Source organism: Sus scrofa, chromosome 3 (assembly GCF_054392235.1).
Source record: "Sus scrofa isolate SSC_HxYL_T2T_F1_AM1 chromosome 3, Sscrofa_HxYL_maternal_Yorkshire_Landrace_v2.0, whole genome shotgun sequence".
NCBI classification, from domain to species: Eukaryota; Metazoa; Chordata; class Mammalia; order Artiodactyla; family Suidae; genus Sus; species Sus scrofa.
In genome coordinates this window covers 43,997,048-44,010,713 of record NC_139385.1, presented here as the reverse complement: position 1 = coordinate 44,010,713, position 13,666 = coordinate 43,997,048, and the positions used below count along the sequence as shown (strand labels likewise).

The window sequence follows — 13,666 nt, the reverse complement described above, 5'->3', positions numbered from 1 at the left end:
CAGACGCAGGACAAGTAACAGCAACAGTACTGTGGAGTTGGCAGGAGTCAGGGTCCTAGAAGGACCAGCTCACCTCCCGTTCTGGCCCCACGCCCTGCATTGCCTGTGTACACTCCTTGCTGTCACCAGGGACAGGCCTTCCCTGCTTCCTCAAAGCTCTGGAATCCGTCTCTCCCGGAGTAAGGATTCTCCACCCGAACCTCTCCCTGTTACTGGTCTCCACCACCACCTTCTTTTTCTTTTGCTTTTTAGGGCTGAACCCGTGGCATACAGAGATTCCCAGGCTAGGGGTCAAATCGGAGCTACAGCTGCCGGCCTGCACCAGTCACAGCAACGCCACATCCAAGCCACATCTGCAACCTAAACCACAGCTCACAGAAATGCTGGATTCTTAACCCACTGAGTGAGGCGAGGGATTGAACCTGCAACCTCATGGTTCCTAGCTGGATTCCTTTTTGCTGCGCCACGACGGGAAGGCCTCTCCACCGCTTTCTAATGGAAGGCCCGTTATGATGCTTCTGCGACTAAAGCATTCAGGTGGACAATACATCCTGCTTACCTTTATCTTGTCCCTGCGACCCCTGGTACGTGGCGACTACTGGTTGCTAGTGCTCTGCCTACATGCTTCTACAGATGATTTCGTCTTGCCCAAACATCTTTTCTTGGTTCCTGCACTTCTCTCCTTGCGAAACAATGTCTCTTTCTTCATTTATTACCTCATGCTCCTATTTTCAGCTCATGTTTCTCGTAGCTCTAACAGCCTCTGCCGCATCTCTACTCTGACCTGTGCTATCTGAACTTTCAGCATTTTCCGTCTCCTGGGAGCCACAGCCACACTCACCTTTGCACACTGGCTCTTGCACTCAGAGGTCCCCCCTGCCACCCCTGGTGAAGAGGCACTCGCACACAATGGTCCAGCCTGCTTTGAATCATGTGACTCAAAGGCTGGAAATGGAACCCACCACTTTCCTCACCAAATGGCACCCCTGGGAATTAAGTTTCGAGGTGAGGCTTAAAAACAAGAAGGTATCTTGTCATTCATAGGTCTTTTGTCACCTGGGTAGTGCAAGTTTCCCCTATGACTCTAAATCACGACAGACGAATTCTTTCCTTTCTTTGGTGTTCCAGGTCACCCAACAGACCTGGGGATGAAGCGGAAGCGTTTTTAACATGGCACCTGACAGTCCCTCATGGTGTTCTTGAGGCAAGACAGCAAATGTCCACCAGGTGGACTGGGTACGATGTAGCAGCTCTGCTCTATAGGCAACTTGACACTCATGTTAAAAAAGGTTTTGGGGAGTTCCCGTCGTGGCGCAGTGGTTAACGAACCCGACTAGGAACCATGAGGTTGCGGGTTCGGTCCCTGCCCTTGCTCAGTGGGTTAACGAACCGGCGTTGCCGTGAGCTGTGGTGTAGGTTGCAGACGCGGCTCGGATCCCGCGTTGCTGTGGCTCTGGCGTAGGCCGGTGGCTACAGCTCCGATTCGACCCCTAGCCTGGGAACCTCCATATGCCGCGGGAGTGGCCCAAAGAAATGGCAAAAAGACAAAAAAAAAAAAAAAAAAGAAAAAAAAAAAGGTTTTGGAGTTCCCGTCGTGGCTCAGTGGTTAACGAATCTGACTAGGAACCATGAGGTTGCAGGTTCAATCCCTTGCCTTGCTCAGTGGGTTAAGGATCTGGCATTGCCATGAGCTGTGACGGAGGTTACAGATGTGGCTCGGATCCTGTGTTGCTGTGGCTGTGGTGCAAGCTGGCGGCTATAGCTTTGATTAGACTCCGAGCCTGGGAACCTCCATGTGCCGCAGGAGCGGCCCTAGAAAAGGCAAAAAGACAAAAAAAAAAAAAAAACCCCAAAAAACAAAAAAAGGTTTTGACCAGGGAGTTCCTTTCGTGGCTCAGCAGTTAATGAACCTGACTAGGATCCATGAGGATTCGGGTTGGCTCCTTGGCCTCGCTCAGTGGGTTAAGGATCTGGTGTTGCCGTGAGCTGTGGCGCAGGTTGCAGATGTGGCTTGGATGTGGCTGCGGCTGTGGTGTAGGCTGGCAGCTGTAGCTCTGATTGGATCCCTAGCCTGGGAACTTCCATATGCTGTGGGAGTGGCCCTAAAAAGCAAAACAACAACAACAATAAAAAAAGGGTTTAACTAAAGGGGGAAAATACTAGATTCTCCCCTTGCTCTGGAAATGGACTTAAGAAAAAAAATCATTACAATCTTCATTAATTTAATGGGCAACACCCATCCCCCTTTTCATTTGCACACTACATGCCTCTGTCTCCTTTACTCTACAAAGGACGTTCACCAAACGTAACTGGATGAACGAGTGATTTCAACAGCACACAATTCATGAGTAAAGTAAAAGACACACTGTTTTCAGTCTGAGAGAGAACCCTGGAGACAGTAAGGCTGGGAAAGCCACCCTTGGCCACGTTGCTTGGAGAACGCGCCTTCTTCAAGAGCCTCTGCCATCAGCATGACTGTGCACCACAGCTGGCTGTCAGGATCGAGGCAAAGATGAGTGTGGATGCGGGCTAAGGCCAGGGGACCACAGTTAGGGCTCCCCTGCCTGTCTGGGTGGGGTGGAGGGCAGCAGGCAGGTGCACAGGAAGGGCCGGGAGGCAACAGCAGGGAGAGCGGGGAAGGCAGAGTAACGGGCTTTCTTCATCTCTCAGCCCCAGCTGCCCCCACCAGGGCCAAGGTCAGGGGTTTTCATCACGGGCCTACTAAACCAGTGGTTCTCAAAGCGCGGTCTCCTGACGAGCAGCCGCAGCAGCTCCTCTGGGAATGTGTCCGCTCCAGACCTACTGACCAAGACACACTGAGGGTGGAGCCCAGCAACCGGGCCTTCCAGGTGGTTCTGAGGCACAGGCACGTCTGCCCCGCGTGTTCCCTGCCTGGAGACTCACCAGTGACGGTGAAGCCAAGCCTGCTGTATGGTTATGGGGCTGCTGCTGTCTCCACAAGTCCAATTACTCCCAGGCAAATCATTAAGAATGACAACTTTCCGCCCTCTTTCCACTTAATTCCAACAATGGCTGGGACACAACCCTTGACGATCCCCCCTGAGGTCACCTCCCAGCCCCGGCAGAACAAGGGCCACAGGAAGCCTTTTCGTCGAAGGTCCTACTTTTTGTCTGTGGGTGTGATGCTGCCATTCACAGCCGTGCTGTCTGCTGCCTGGATGGAGGTGGACCCCGTCTCCTAGGGGAAGGAAGCACAAGTCGTCAGCGCAGCCTGCCCATGCCAGGCCCTGGGAAAATAAAAGTGAGGAGGCTTGAAACCTACGTACCTCTTCACATATTTTCAACTTCTTTGTGATTGCCTGGTAACAGACAGCTGGCTAATGAAGAGGGAGTGAAAAAACCACTTATTAAACTTAACATTTAACTAGTCTTCATCACGACTTCCCTATCAAGATTAGGCCTAAAGCAAGATGTTAATGTCAAAAACTGATCTGCTGTCCGATTTTACTGAACTCTAAACGCTATGTTAAAAGTTCATACGCATCACCTCATGCAGTTCTCATGCAGCTCTGCAGGGTCCTCTGCTGCTGCTGCTGTTGAAAATCAGAGGTGTTAGGTCACGTGCCCAGAATTACAGACCTGGTCAGTGTAACTGGGCTTGGAATCCAGATCTGTCCAACTCTGAAGTGACGTGCTATCAGCTATCAGCAGATCCTCTCAGGGCTCAGCCTAATCCATGGCCTTGCAGACACCTGGGGACTCTCTCCCTCCACATCCCCCGGGCTCCACCCAGCAGTACTGGAGACCTCACAGGCGGTCAACAGCTTCTGAGGTCGGATGTCAGCTCAGGACTTTGAAGGCAACCGCCAATGCCTCAACCACACAGCCACTTAAGTTTTAAAAGCTTTTGGGGGGAGCTCATTCTTTCTTTCTTTTTTTTTTTTTTTTTTCTCTTTAGGACCCCACACACAGCACGTGGAAGTTCCCAGGGTAGGGGTCGAACTGAAGCTACAGCTGCTGGCCCACAACGCAGCCATAGCAATGTGGGATCTGAGCCATGCCTACGACCTACACCACAGCTCATGGCAACGCTGGATCCCCAACCCACTGAGTGAGGCCAGAGAGCAAACCTGCGTCTTCATGGATGCTAGTTGGATTCATTTCCACTGCACCACAATGAGAACTCCTCTTTCTTCTTTTTTTCTTGTCTTTTTGCCTTTTTCCTAGGGCTGCACCTGCAGCATATGGAGGTTCCCAGGCTAGGGGTCTAACTGGAGCTGTAGCCGCCAGCCTACGCCAGAGGCACAGCAAAGCGGGATCAGAGCCGTGTCTGTGACCTACACCATAGCTCATGGCAATCGGATCCTTAACCCACTGAGTGAGGCCAGGGATTGAACCCGAAACCTTATGGTTCCTAATTGGATTCGTTAACCACTGAGTCACGACTGGAACTCCCCCTTTTCTTTTTTTTTTTTAAATGCTGCACCTGTGGCACATGGAAGTTCCTGAGCTAGGGGTCAAATTGGAGCTGCAGCTGAGGCTATGGCAACACCAGACCCAAGCCACATCTTCGACTTACACATCTGGGACCACAGCTTATGGCAATGCAGGATCCTTAGCCCCAAGTCAGGCCAGGGATCAAACCTGCGTCCTCCCATTGACACAGTGCTGGGTCCTTAACCCACTGAGCCATCACGGGAACTCCCTGGAGGTTCATTCTTAATTTTAACAATGCTTGATCCCCTATGTGACTTTTTTTTTTCAGGGCCATACCCACAGCATATGGAAGTTGCCAGGCTATGGGTCAAATCAGAGCTACAGCTGCTGGCCTACACCAAAGCCACAGCAATGCGGGAACTGAGCTGTGTCTGTGACCTACACCACAGCTCAAGGCAACACCGGATCCTTAACCAGCTGAGTAAGACCAGGGATTGAACCTGAGTCCCCATGGATCCCAGTTGGGTTTGTTAACCGCTGAGCCATGAAGGGTACCCCTTCCAGGTAACTTCTTAATTGTAACTATTTAAGTAGCTGCTCAGGGCAGCAGTAAAAGCAGGGCCTAACTTTTAATTAATTAATTAATTAGTATATATATATTTAAAAAAAAATTTTTTTTTTTTGGCTTGTCTTTTTTTAGGCTGCACCTGCAGCATATGGAGGTTCCCAGGCTAGTGGTCTAATTGGAGCTGTAGCCACCAGCCTATGCCACAGCCACAGCAACTCAGGATCCAAGCCGCATCTGTGGCCTACACCACAGTTCACAGCAATGCTGCATCCTTAACCTGAGCGAGGCCAGGAAACAAACCCGCAACCTCATGGTTCCTAGTCGGATTCGTTAACCACTGAGCCACGACGGGAACTCCCCTATTTTTTTATTTTTAAATAAAAAAAAATTTTTTTTGGCCACCTAGCGTCATGTGGAGTTCCCAGGCCGGGGATCAGATTTGCAGACAAAACCTTAGCAACGGCTGTGGAAACACTGGATCCTTAACCCGGTGTGCCTGGCTGGGGACTGAACCTGTGTTCTAGCGCTCCCAAAACACTGCCGATCTGGTGCACCACAGTTAGATCCGGGCCTAACTTTTTAGACTAGGATGAGGTTCCAACAGAACAGCACTCTCCCCTCAGACCAACCCCTGACCAAGGACCAAGAAGCTCCAAGAACAACTCACCTTCTCGGTTTGGCTGAGCAGGAAGTGATGGAAATGAGGGTCTGCGTCTTTAACTGGCTGAAACCAGAAAAGGATAAATAAATTACCTTCCACTGAAAGTCACTCGCTTCTACCCGAGAATCAGCCTCCCCTCTGGCTGAAACATCTCTGGGAGCTGGGCTCACTCTTACAACTGTTTGCAAACTTTTCTCCCACCGCTAGTCTAAGCCTTTTATAAACAAGGCCCCTTCCAACTGGAAGCAAGCTGGCTTCAAGAGGGAAGGAATGGATGTTTCTACTAGGCTGGTATATAAATTACTCCCAAACGTTGTGGAAAAAATGTTTAAAAAACATACCATTTTTTTGGGGGGGGGGGCGCACCTGTGGCATATGGAGGGTCCCAGGCTAGGGGGCCAATTGGAGGCCTACGCCACAACCACAACAACTCGGGATCGAAGCTGCATCATAGCTTACAGCAACACCGGATCCTTAACTCAACTGAGTGAGGTCAGGGATTGAACCCGCAACCTCATGGTTCCTCCTCAGATTCATTTCTGCTGCACCACAAGGGGTACTCCAATACACTAGTATTTTTAAAGCCAGCATTCACTACTTTGGTAGACCCAGCAGACCAAGCCAAATTCTCAGGACTCTTTCAATGTCAGGGTTTTGGCCCACTTGTGCCTACTGACTGATTGGGATCGAGGTCGGTATTAACAGCAACGAGGGGCCAGCAACTGTAGGACTTTCAAGGGCTTCTCCTAAGCAGGCTCAGCAACAAGGGAATAGTGCAGCCACCAAAACCAAGGATAAGGTAGTGTACAGCCACCAAATGGCACAGCTGTATACACAGTAAAAGGGTGTGTAAGAAGTCTGTAAGAGGAGTTCCGGTCGTGGCGCAGTGGTTAACAAATCCAACTGGGAACCATGAGGTTGCAGGTTCGATCCCTGGCCTTGTTCAGTGGGTTAATGATCCGGCGTTGCCGTGAGCTGTGGTGTAGGTTGCAGATGCGGCTCGGATCCCGCGTTGCTGTGGCTCTGGCACAGGCCGGCAGCTACAGCTCCGATTCGACCCCTAGCCTGGGAACCTCCATATGCTGCGGGAGCGGCCCCAGGAAAGGCCAAAAAAAAAAGTCTGTAAGTGGAAAAATTTGCAGAATGCTCCCACTTTTGTGAAAACCAACACTACTCCCCACAGTAACACTGCACATGGGCATGCGATTATATAAACGACGGTTAAATGGATGCACCATGGGTCTGGAGTGAGTTACACCAAACTTAAGAGAGAGCACCCCGAGAATGGAAACCTGTGCTTTTTCTTTTTCACCTCATACACTTTTTTTTGAGGTTGTTTGTTTGTTTTTTACTTTTTAGGGTCACACTTGCAGCATATGCACGTTCCCAGGCTAGGGGTTGAATCCAAGCCACAGCCACAGCAAAGCCAGATCCGAGCTGTGTCTGCAACCTACACTGCAGCTTGTGGCAACAAAGGATCCTTAACCCACTAAGCGAGGTCAGGGATCAAACCTGCATCCTCGTGGATACTAGTTGGGTTCTTAACCCACTGAGCCACAATGGGAACTCACTCACCTCATAAATTTTGTACCGTTTTGAGGTTAAAAAGAAAGTATCATACGCAAGACAAGGGGAGGAAGGAAAAGCACACCACACAGGCTGAGAGACCAGCTGGAGGCTGAGCTCGTCCCGGCCCAAAGGAGGGCACATTACCTCGCTGACGGTCGGCTGCCATTTGAATGCAGCCATGGGTCCGGCCATCACCCCCTTCACAGTACTAGACTCAGGGATGGTGAGATCCTGCGGAAGGAAAGGCAGAGCGTCACAACGCTGGGGCACCTCAGGCGCGGATGGCTTCCTGCCTAGGTCAGGGAGCACCTCTTCACTGCTCTGCTTCCTCTAGTCATTCTCTGCCCCGAACCAGCCCTCGCCGCTCCATGGTCTCCCCAGGCACGGCTCTGATGACTGTCCCCTGGGAGAAACAGGGTACGTCCTTGTCAACACGGTGAGCCTTTTTCTGCTCTGCTCTTGAAATAACAAATGTCTTCCTGTGTTAAACAAAATATCACAGGGATGGAGGTAACTGGAAAACTGGACTATGGTCTGTAGTGTGGTCAGCAGGGCACAGAGAAAATGCCTCTGGGGAATAAAGAACACCATGAAGACATACTGGCTCCGGAAGGAATCCACCACATCTCAAAAAAACTAAGAAAGCCACATGGCAGGATGAGGAGATCTGTCCAACATTTTATAGCTGCTAAGTAACAAAGCCAGAATTAGAACCCGGGGCGGTCAGCAGCCAAAAGCCTGCTCTCTCCCCAGAGAGAAGGAGTGGTGCGGGTGGGGGAGTCAAGAGCTTGGGTGGGGGTACATATTGAGCTCTCCCTTTGGACGGCCAAGTGGAAATGTCGGGAGGGCCACCGCAGCTGGAGGGCAGCAACTGGCAAGAGGGACATGAGGTCACATCTGTGGCAGAGGGCAAGAGCGGACCAGCTGCAGGGCTTTGTCTCTGGACACCTGGCCTACGGTGAAGATGCTTTATAAAAAAGAGGCCCGATGCAGTACTGTCCCCAAGAAGTTTCTGTCACAAAAGACATGTTCTATATCTGCTCTGTCTAGTACAAGAGCCACTAGTCACATGTCACTATGGAGAACCTGCTGTGTGGCTAGTGTGACTGAAAACTGGGTTTGGAATTGGGTTTAATGTAAACTATTTTTAAAAAAATTTTCTATTTGTTTTAGTTGGGAATAATAGTGCAAGTTAATTTAAATGGAAATGGTCACCACCCCAGGGACTTGTCTAAGGCCACGACCACGGAATCAGTCAGGCGAGAGCACAGCTCTCCGTCCAGCACTAACCAAAAGCCTCAACTCCTGAATCCTTGCTCTCTGCACGAGTCTGGATTGTGGGAGAGCCAAGGGGCAGGTCTGTCCTGTCCCAGTGACTGGTGCCCAGAGCTGCAGTCCTCAGAGTAAGAGCCCCAGAGAGCGGGCGAGTGTGTACCCCTCAGCACGGCTCCCACATGGAATCTACACACGGCCCGCCTTGGCCTGCCCATGGACGTAACTAGCATCCCTGCCATCGAGGTCAGCCTGTTCTGTTACCCCTCAGGGGACAGAGGATTACAACCCAGAAAGGCAAGCACCCGGGGCCACGCCCAGGTATCAGCTAGCATCCTGCGCCCTGTTTCTGAGAGGAGCTCACTGGCCAAATGACAATTACTACAGCAACACACACTCTTGTACAACGAGTCCCTACCAGCCAGCCTGGCAGTGGCCCCTGGGGTGGCACTGAAACCACCATCTTCTCCCTGCCCAACAGGCTACTGTCAAAAAAAATAAACGTACAAATGCTCCTCCAACATGTGGCATCACAGGCACAGTCCTAAGTGCTCTGCTTGTGCTTTTCAGTTAATTCTTAAAACAAACCTAAGAGGCAGGTATTGTTATTCCCCTGGGATCAGACAAGGAAACTGAGGCAAATGTAGTTGGCCAAGGTTGCACAGCTGTAGCAAGTCGTGGAGTCACAATTCAAAGTCAAGACCCTCCTCCTAACCTCTCCTTTATACTTCCCTTTATCCAAAAAGAAGGCGCTTTTCCCCAGGGCGCGCACAGCAGTTGGCGAGATCCACGGCTTAAGACACCAGACAACACTTATTTGGAGAAGAGAAAACCTGACAGCCCAGATTCCTTTGGGCCCCCAGGATATCAATTCGACCGGATCAACTCAGAGCAATTCCCCTGAAAAGTTCTTCACACACTGCACCCAGCAGTTTCTGAACTTTCTCCACCTTTGGCTGGAGGCTCCCTGAGCTCAAGGTCACCTGGGCTGTCCCCACCGCTACATCTACTCTCTGTCTTAGGTCATTTAGCAGCAGAAGGACCTTCTCTAACGCAGAGGTTGCACAGTGGCAGCTGAGAGGCTGAATCTAGTCCAGAGAGATGCTCCTTTGGACCTAAAAGTGTTTCAAAAATTTGAATTAGCTTCTAACATTTAAAATTGGAACATTTCACTAAAAAAAAAAAAAAAAAAATCTGTATTTCCAGCTTCTCTTGAAAAAAACCAGACGATCTGGCAAAAGTTGGCTGGAACGGGGGGTGGGATGGGGTGGGGTGGGGTGGGGGGGAGCGTGGCCTGCCTTCCCAGCCAGCCAGCCGCAGGCACTCCTATGGCCCTTAGCTCAACCTCCTGGAGCCTGCTCTCCCCTGCCCCGCCTAGTCTTGCTCGTGTCTCCATGTGCACGTCTTGATCTGACCTCTCGGGTTTCATCACGGCCTCGCCATGCCGCTGCCTGGGCCAGCCATCCGGCTTCCAAGCCCTTCCTGCTCTTACAATTTTCCCGTGTTTTGACAGGTGAACCTCCTTGTCTCAAATGTTCCTCCCATGGCTTCTAAGGCTCGCCGCATGTCTTTTGGGGAAGGGGAGCGGTATGGAACTCCTGCTTGACTTCACTGTGCCGGCTCTGTCCACTTCCTCCAGCCCCCAGCACGGCCGGTGGCTCTGAGAAGTCAACATCTGCCCTTCCCCTTCTCTCTCCCTGCCTGCCCGGAAGACAACTCCATGTGCTCTCATGGATCCAACGTCCTCGCTAATATCTGGCTCCCCACACCTACATTTCCATTCTGATGTTACTAGAAGCTGCGCTGGTGGTCTAGACATCACACCAAACGCATCACCCACAGAGCAGAACCGGTCCTCCTCCCCTGGAGGATGGCGTGAGGCGATCCCTGTTGCCCAGGCACAAACCCGAAGTCACACCCCTGCTCCTTTTCTCACGCATTCCCGAGCGGTAACCAGTTCCCATATCTGACACCCTTGTCCTCTGAAGTGCCACCCACATGGGTCCTGCCGGCATTTGCTATCCCCTCAAGGGGAGCTCACACCTGAGCTCACCCTCCTCGCTGGCTTGAGCCTTTCTTCTCTGCCCGCCACGATCCCTGACACACAAGTCAGTGCAGCTGCCACCTGCACATCCAGCTCAAACACCTGCATGGCCCCCTATTGGCCCCCCAATAGTATAACTCTACTTACCAACAGCTCAAGGCTCTCCACGAGCTCGTGACAACAGATCTTCCCCTGTCCGCGGCCCTTCCTGACCTCTACCAGCGCTGAGACCACACACCGACAGCAAGCCCACGTGGGCTGTGCCCAGTGGCAACGGAAGGCTGCCCTTCTTTCTCGCTCAGCCCCTTCTGGTGCCAGCCCCTGTACGTGGGCTCAGGTGGGCCCTTCTCGTCCAGTTGAACACTCGAGCCCCGTGTTCCTACGTCACGCCTGTGTACCCAGGCTGCTCAGGTTCCTACGTCACACCTGTGTATCCAGGCTGTGGCCCACCCTCGGCCTGCAGAAGCCTTCAGGGCGGCACAGGGCACAGGCCTGCACGTCCGTCCGGTCAGGGAGCTGAAGCAGATCACAGCCCTCAGCTCTGCCATTTACCAAAGACGGCCACTCAGCCCAGAAGCTACAGAGATGAAACAAACCTTCTCATCCTTTGGGGGCCGACCCCGCTTCCGGGGACTCTGCTCTTGGGCTCTTTTCAGAGGGGACTTGGAGCCTCTCTCTGAGGAGCCTGAAGACACCCTCTTCTTTCCTTCTCCCATGTTCTTCTTCACCTTCCCTTCAGACAGGCTAAGCTTGCGCTTCTCATCACCTGAGTTGGGCCTACTTCTCTCCTCACTGGAATTACGCCGATTCTTGTCATCAGCAGAATTGTGGGATGATGTCTGAAAGTTTAATAATAATAAAGATAACCACCGCAACAGCCGCCACCATGACTACTGTTATGTACACGAGCCGCGCCCTGTGGTAAGTGCTTTTCATGCGTTATCCACACAACAACCCTACCCAGGAGGCTCTGCTGTCATCTCCACTTACATTTACGGGAGTGGAATTAAAAAAAAAAAAATTCAAGTCCCTTGCCCAGAGTCCCCAAACTGGACTTAGACCCAGAGGCCGTGCTCCTCGTCTCCACGCTATAAAAGGGAGAAGGCCTGAGCTGTATTCAAAAGCTGAGATACTTCTCCTGGGCCCAAGCGATGTTCCTAAGAGCCACAATCTACTCCAGAAAGGTCAGCCACATGCATGCAGTTTCAAGTTGATCAGCAAAACGCTGATACCTTAGAATTGAAGTAGCTCGTTCTCCACTGGCATTTCGTAAGAATAGAGTTTCGGGTTCGGGTGACATTTCACCTGTTAGTTACTAGGCAAAAATAACCACTCTGGAGTCGCCATCCAGTGAGGACGGTGGTCTCTCACCTGGTCTTTCCCTTTGGCTCTCCTGAGGAACTCCTCTACGGCGTCCACGGCTTGCTGGAATCGTTTTCCCTTGTTAATCTTGATCATCTCCTCCTTATGGGCATGATACGGCTTTAGCTGTTCCACTTTGATCCAGGCACTGGCAGCAAACACACGGAGAAAGGACATGATCCCCAGTGCCTATGCCAACCGGTACCAAAGACCTCACCCCAGCAGAAAGCGGAGATCCGTTTGGTTTAACTGGACTTTGAAACAGGCTTGCCATTTTTCCAAAACATGCCACTAAACACCCCAAACTCTTTTTTGAGCCTAAAAGTATGTTTTCTCAAAACAAGTCAAACAGCCACCACCCCAATCAGCATCTTTCCCCCAACCCCCCCAAAAAAAATCACTCGATAGGAGCTTATCTCCACTCTCATTCGCCAGCCTTCCATGTTGAACCACACACACCCTGCCACTGCTCAAGGCAGAGGAAACCTGAAGATGCTCCCCCACTCTCATCACAGCACAGCTGGCCCCACGTGGATCCCAGGGGACAGGTCAGGGCACCTGGAAGCATGGTCAACCACAGCAGCATCACTGCCCATCAACAACCTGAGCCAGACCGATGACTTGTCAATTCACTGAGAATCTGGGATGCTAAAGAAAGGGCCAGGAGTGCCCGTCCTGGAGCAGCGGTTAACGGACCCAAGTCGTACCCATGAGAACGCAGGTTCCATCCCTGGCCTCACTCAGGGAGTTAAGGATCCAGTGTTGCCATGAGCCGTGGTGTAGGTCACAGATGCGGCTCAGATCCCAAGTTGCTGTGACTGTGGTGTAGGCCAGCGGCTACAGCTCCAAAGGGACCCCTAGCCCGGGAATCTCCACATGCTGCGGGTGCCACCCCTCCCCAAAAAAAGAAAGGGCCAAAGAAAGACAACATCTTCAAAAATCTGCTGCTCTTACAAATCTGCAGTTCATAAATAATTGTATCCACGGCTACATTTGTTCATAAATGATTGTAGCCATGGCTACCCAACGGCGCAAAACATGTGACACATGGTTTGGAACAAGGGCAACAGTCATCAAAGGAGGCTTTTAAAATAAGATTCTGCTTGCAGCTGAAGGTAGAGGAGCGTGCTCTTCTGACTGTAATTCCTATCATCAATGCATGGCACGTGAAAACGAAAAAAAGCCATCAGGTGTCAACTCTGGAGCAACTGGCCTCCATCTGTGCTTCAAGGGGTTGTGCTAATGGGTCTGTATAAACACAGCCTCTGGAACCAGCAGTCTGCAAATCTGTCTGCAAACCAGGACCAGGCATATTATCTGCAGGTAAAGAAGACCAGAGAGGGGGCAACAGCGAACAGGAACTCAGATGCTAGTCTCCTGCATAAAGCTCCAAAGAGATGAGGTAAGCAGGTACCTTGCTAGTGAAGTTTCAAAGTTTTCTAGTGGAGTCTGAAGTCTGACACAACAGACTCAATGGGTCCTATCTATAGAGAGGAAAAATGAAATTAAATTCTGACCCCAGGAGTTCCCATTGTGGTGCACAGGAAACGTATCCGACTAGGAACCATGAGGTTTCAGGTTCAATCCCTGGCCTTCCTCAGTGGGTTAAAGATCTGGCATTGCCGAGAGCTGTGATGTAGGCCGCAGCCGAGGCTCAGATCTGGCGTTGCTGTGGTGTAGGCTGGTGGCTACAGCTCCACTTTGACCCCGAGCCTGGGAACTTCCATATGCTGCGGGTGCAGCCTTAAAAAGCAAAATAAATAACATAAAATTCTGACCCCATATCAGAGGA

General features: G+C 51.4%; 1 protein-coding gene across 17 annotated transcripts in view; it reads right to left on the bottom strand.

Annotated features, from left to right (window-relative positions):
• GLYR1 (glyoxylate reductase 1 homolog) overlaps positions 1–13,666 on the bottom strand; it is a 38,122-nt gene that overhangs the window by 15,078 nt on the left and 9,378 nt on the right. For 9 of the 17 annotated variants that reach the window (XR_014840908.1, XR_014840909.1, XR_014840911.1 and 6 more), the window contains 6 exons: positions 11,884–12,022; positions 11,109–11,351; positions 7,341–7,427; positions 5,634–5,690; positions 3,288–3,338; positions 3,126–3,199 (listed from right to left, as the gene is read on the bottom strand). Coding sequence is in view for 12 of the 17 variants with exons in the window: in XM_085017714.1 (XP_084873840.1) it covers positions 3,126–3,199; positions 3,288–3,338; positions 5,634–5,690; positions 7,341–7,427; positions 11,109–11,351; positions 11,884–12,022 (651 nt within the window). In the remaining 5 variants the exon portion in view is untranslated. The remainder of the gene's footprint in view (positions 1–3,125; positions 3,200–3,287; positions 3,339–5,633; positions 5,691–7,340; positions 7,428–11,108; positions 11,352–11,883; positions 12,023–13,666) is intronic. The other 8 variants (XR_014840910.1, XM_085017720.1, XM_085017716.1 and 5 more) reach the window with 3 other exon arrangements.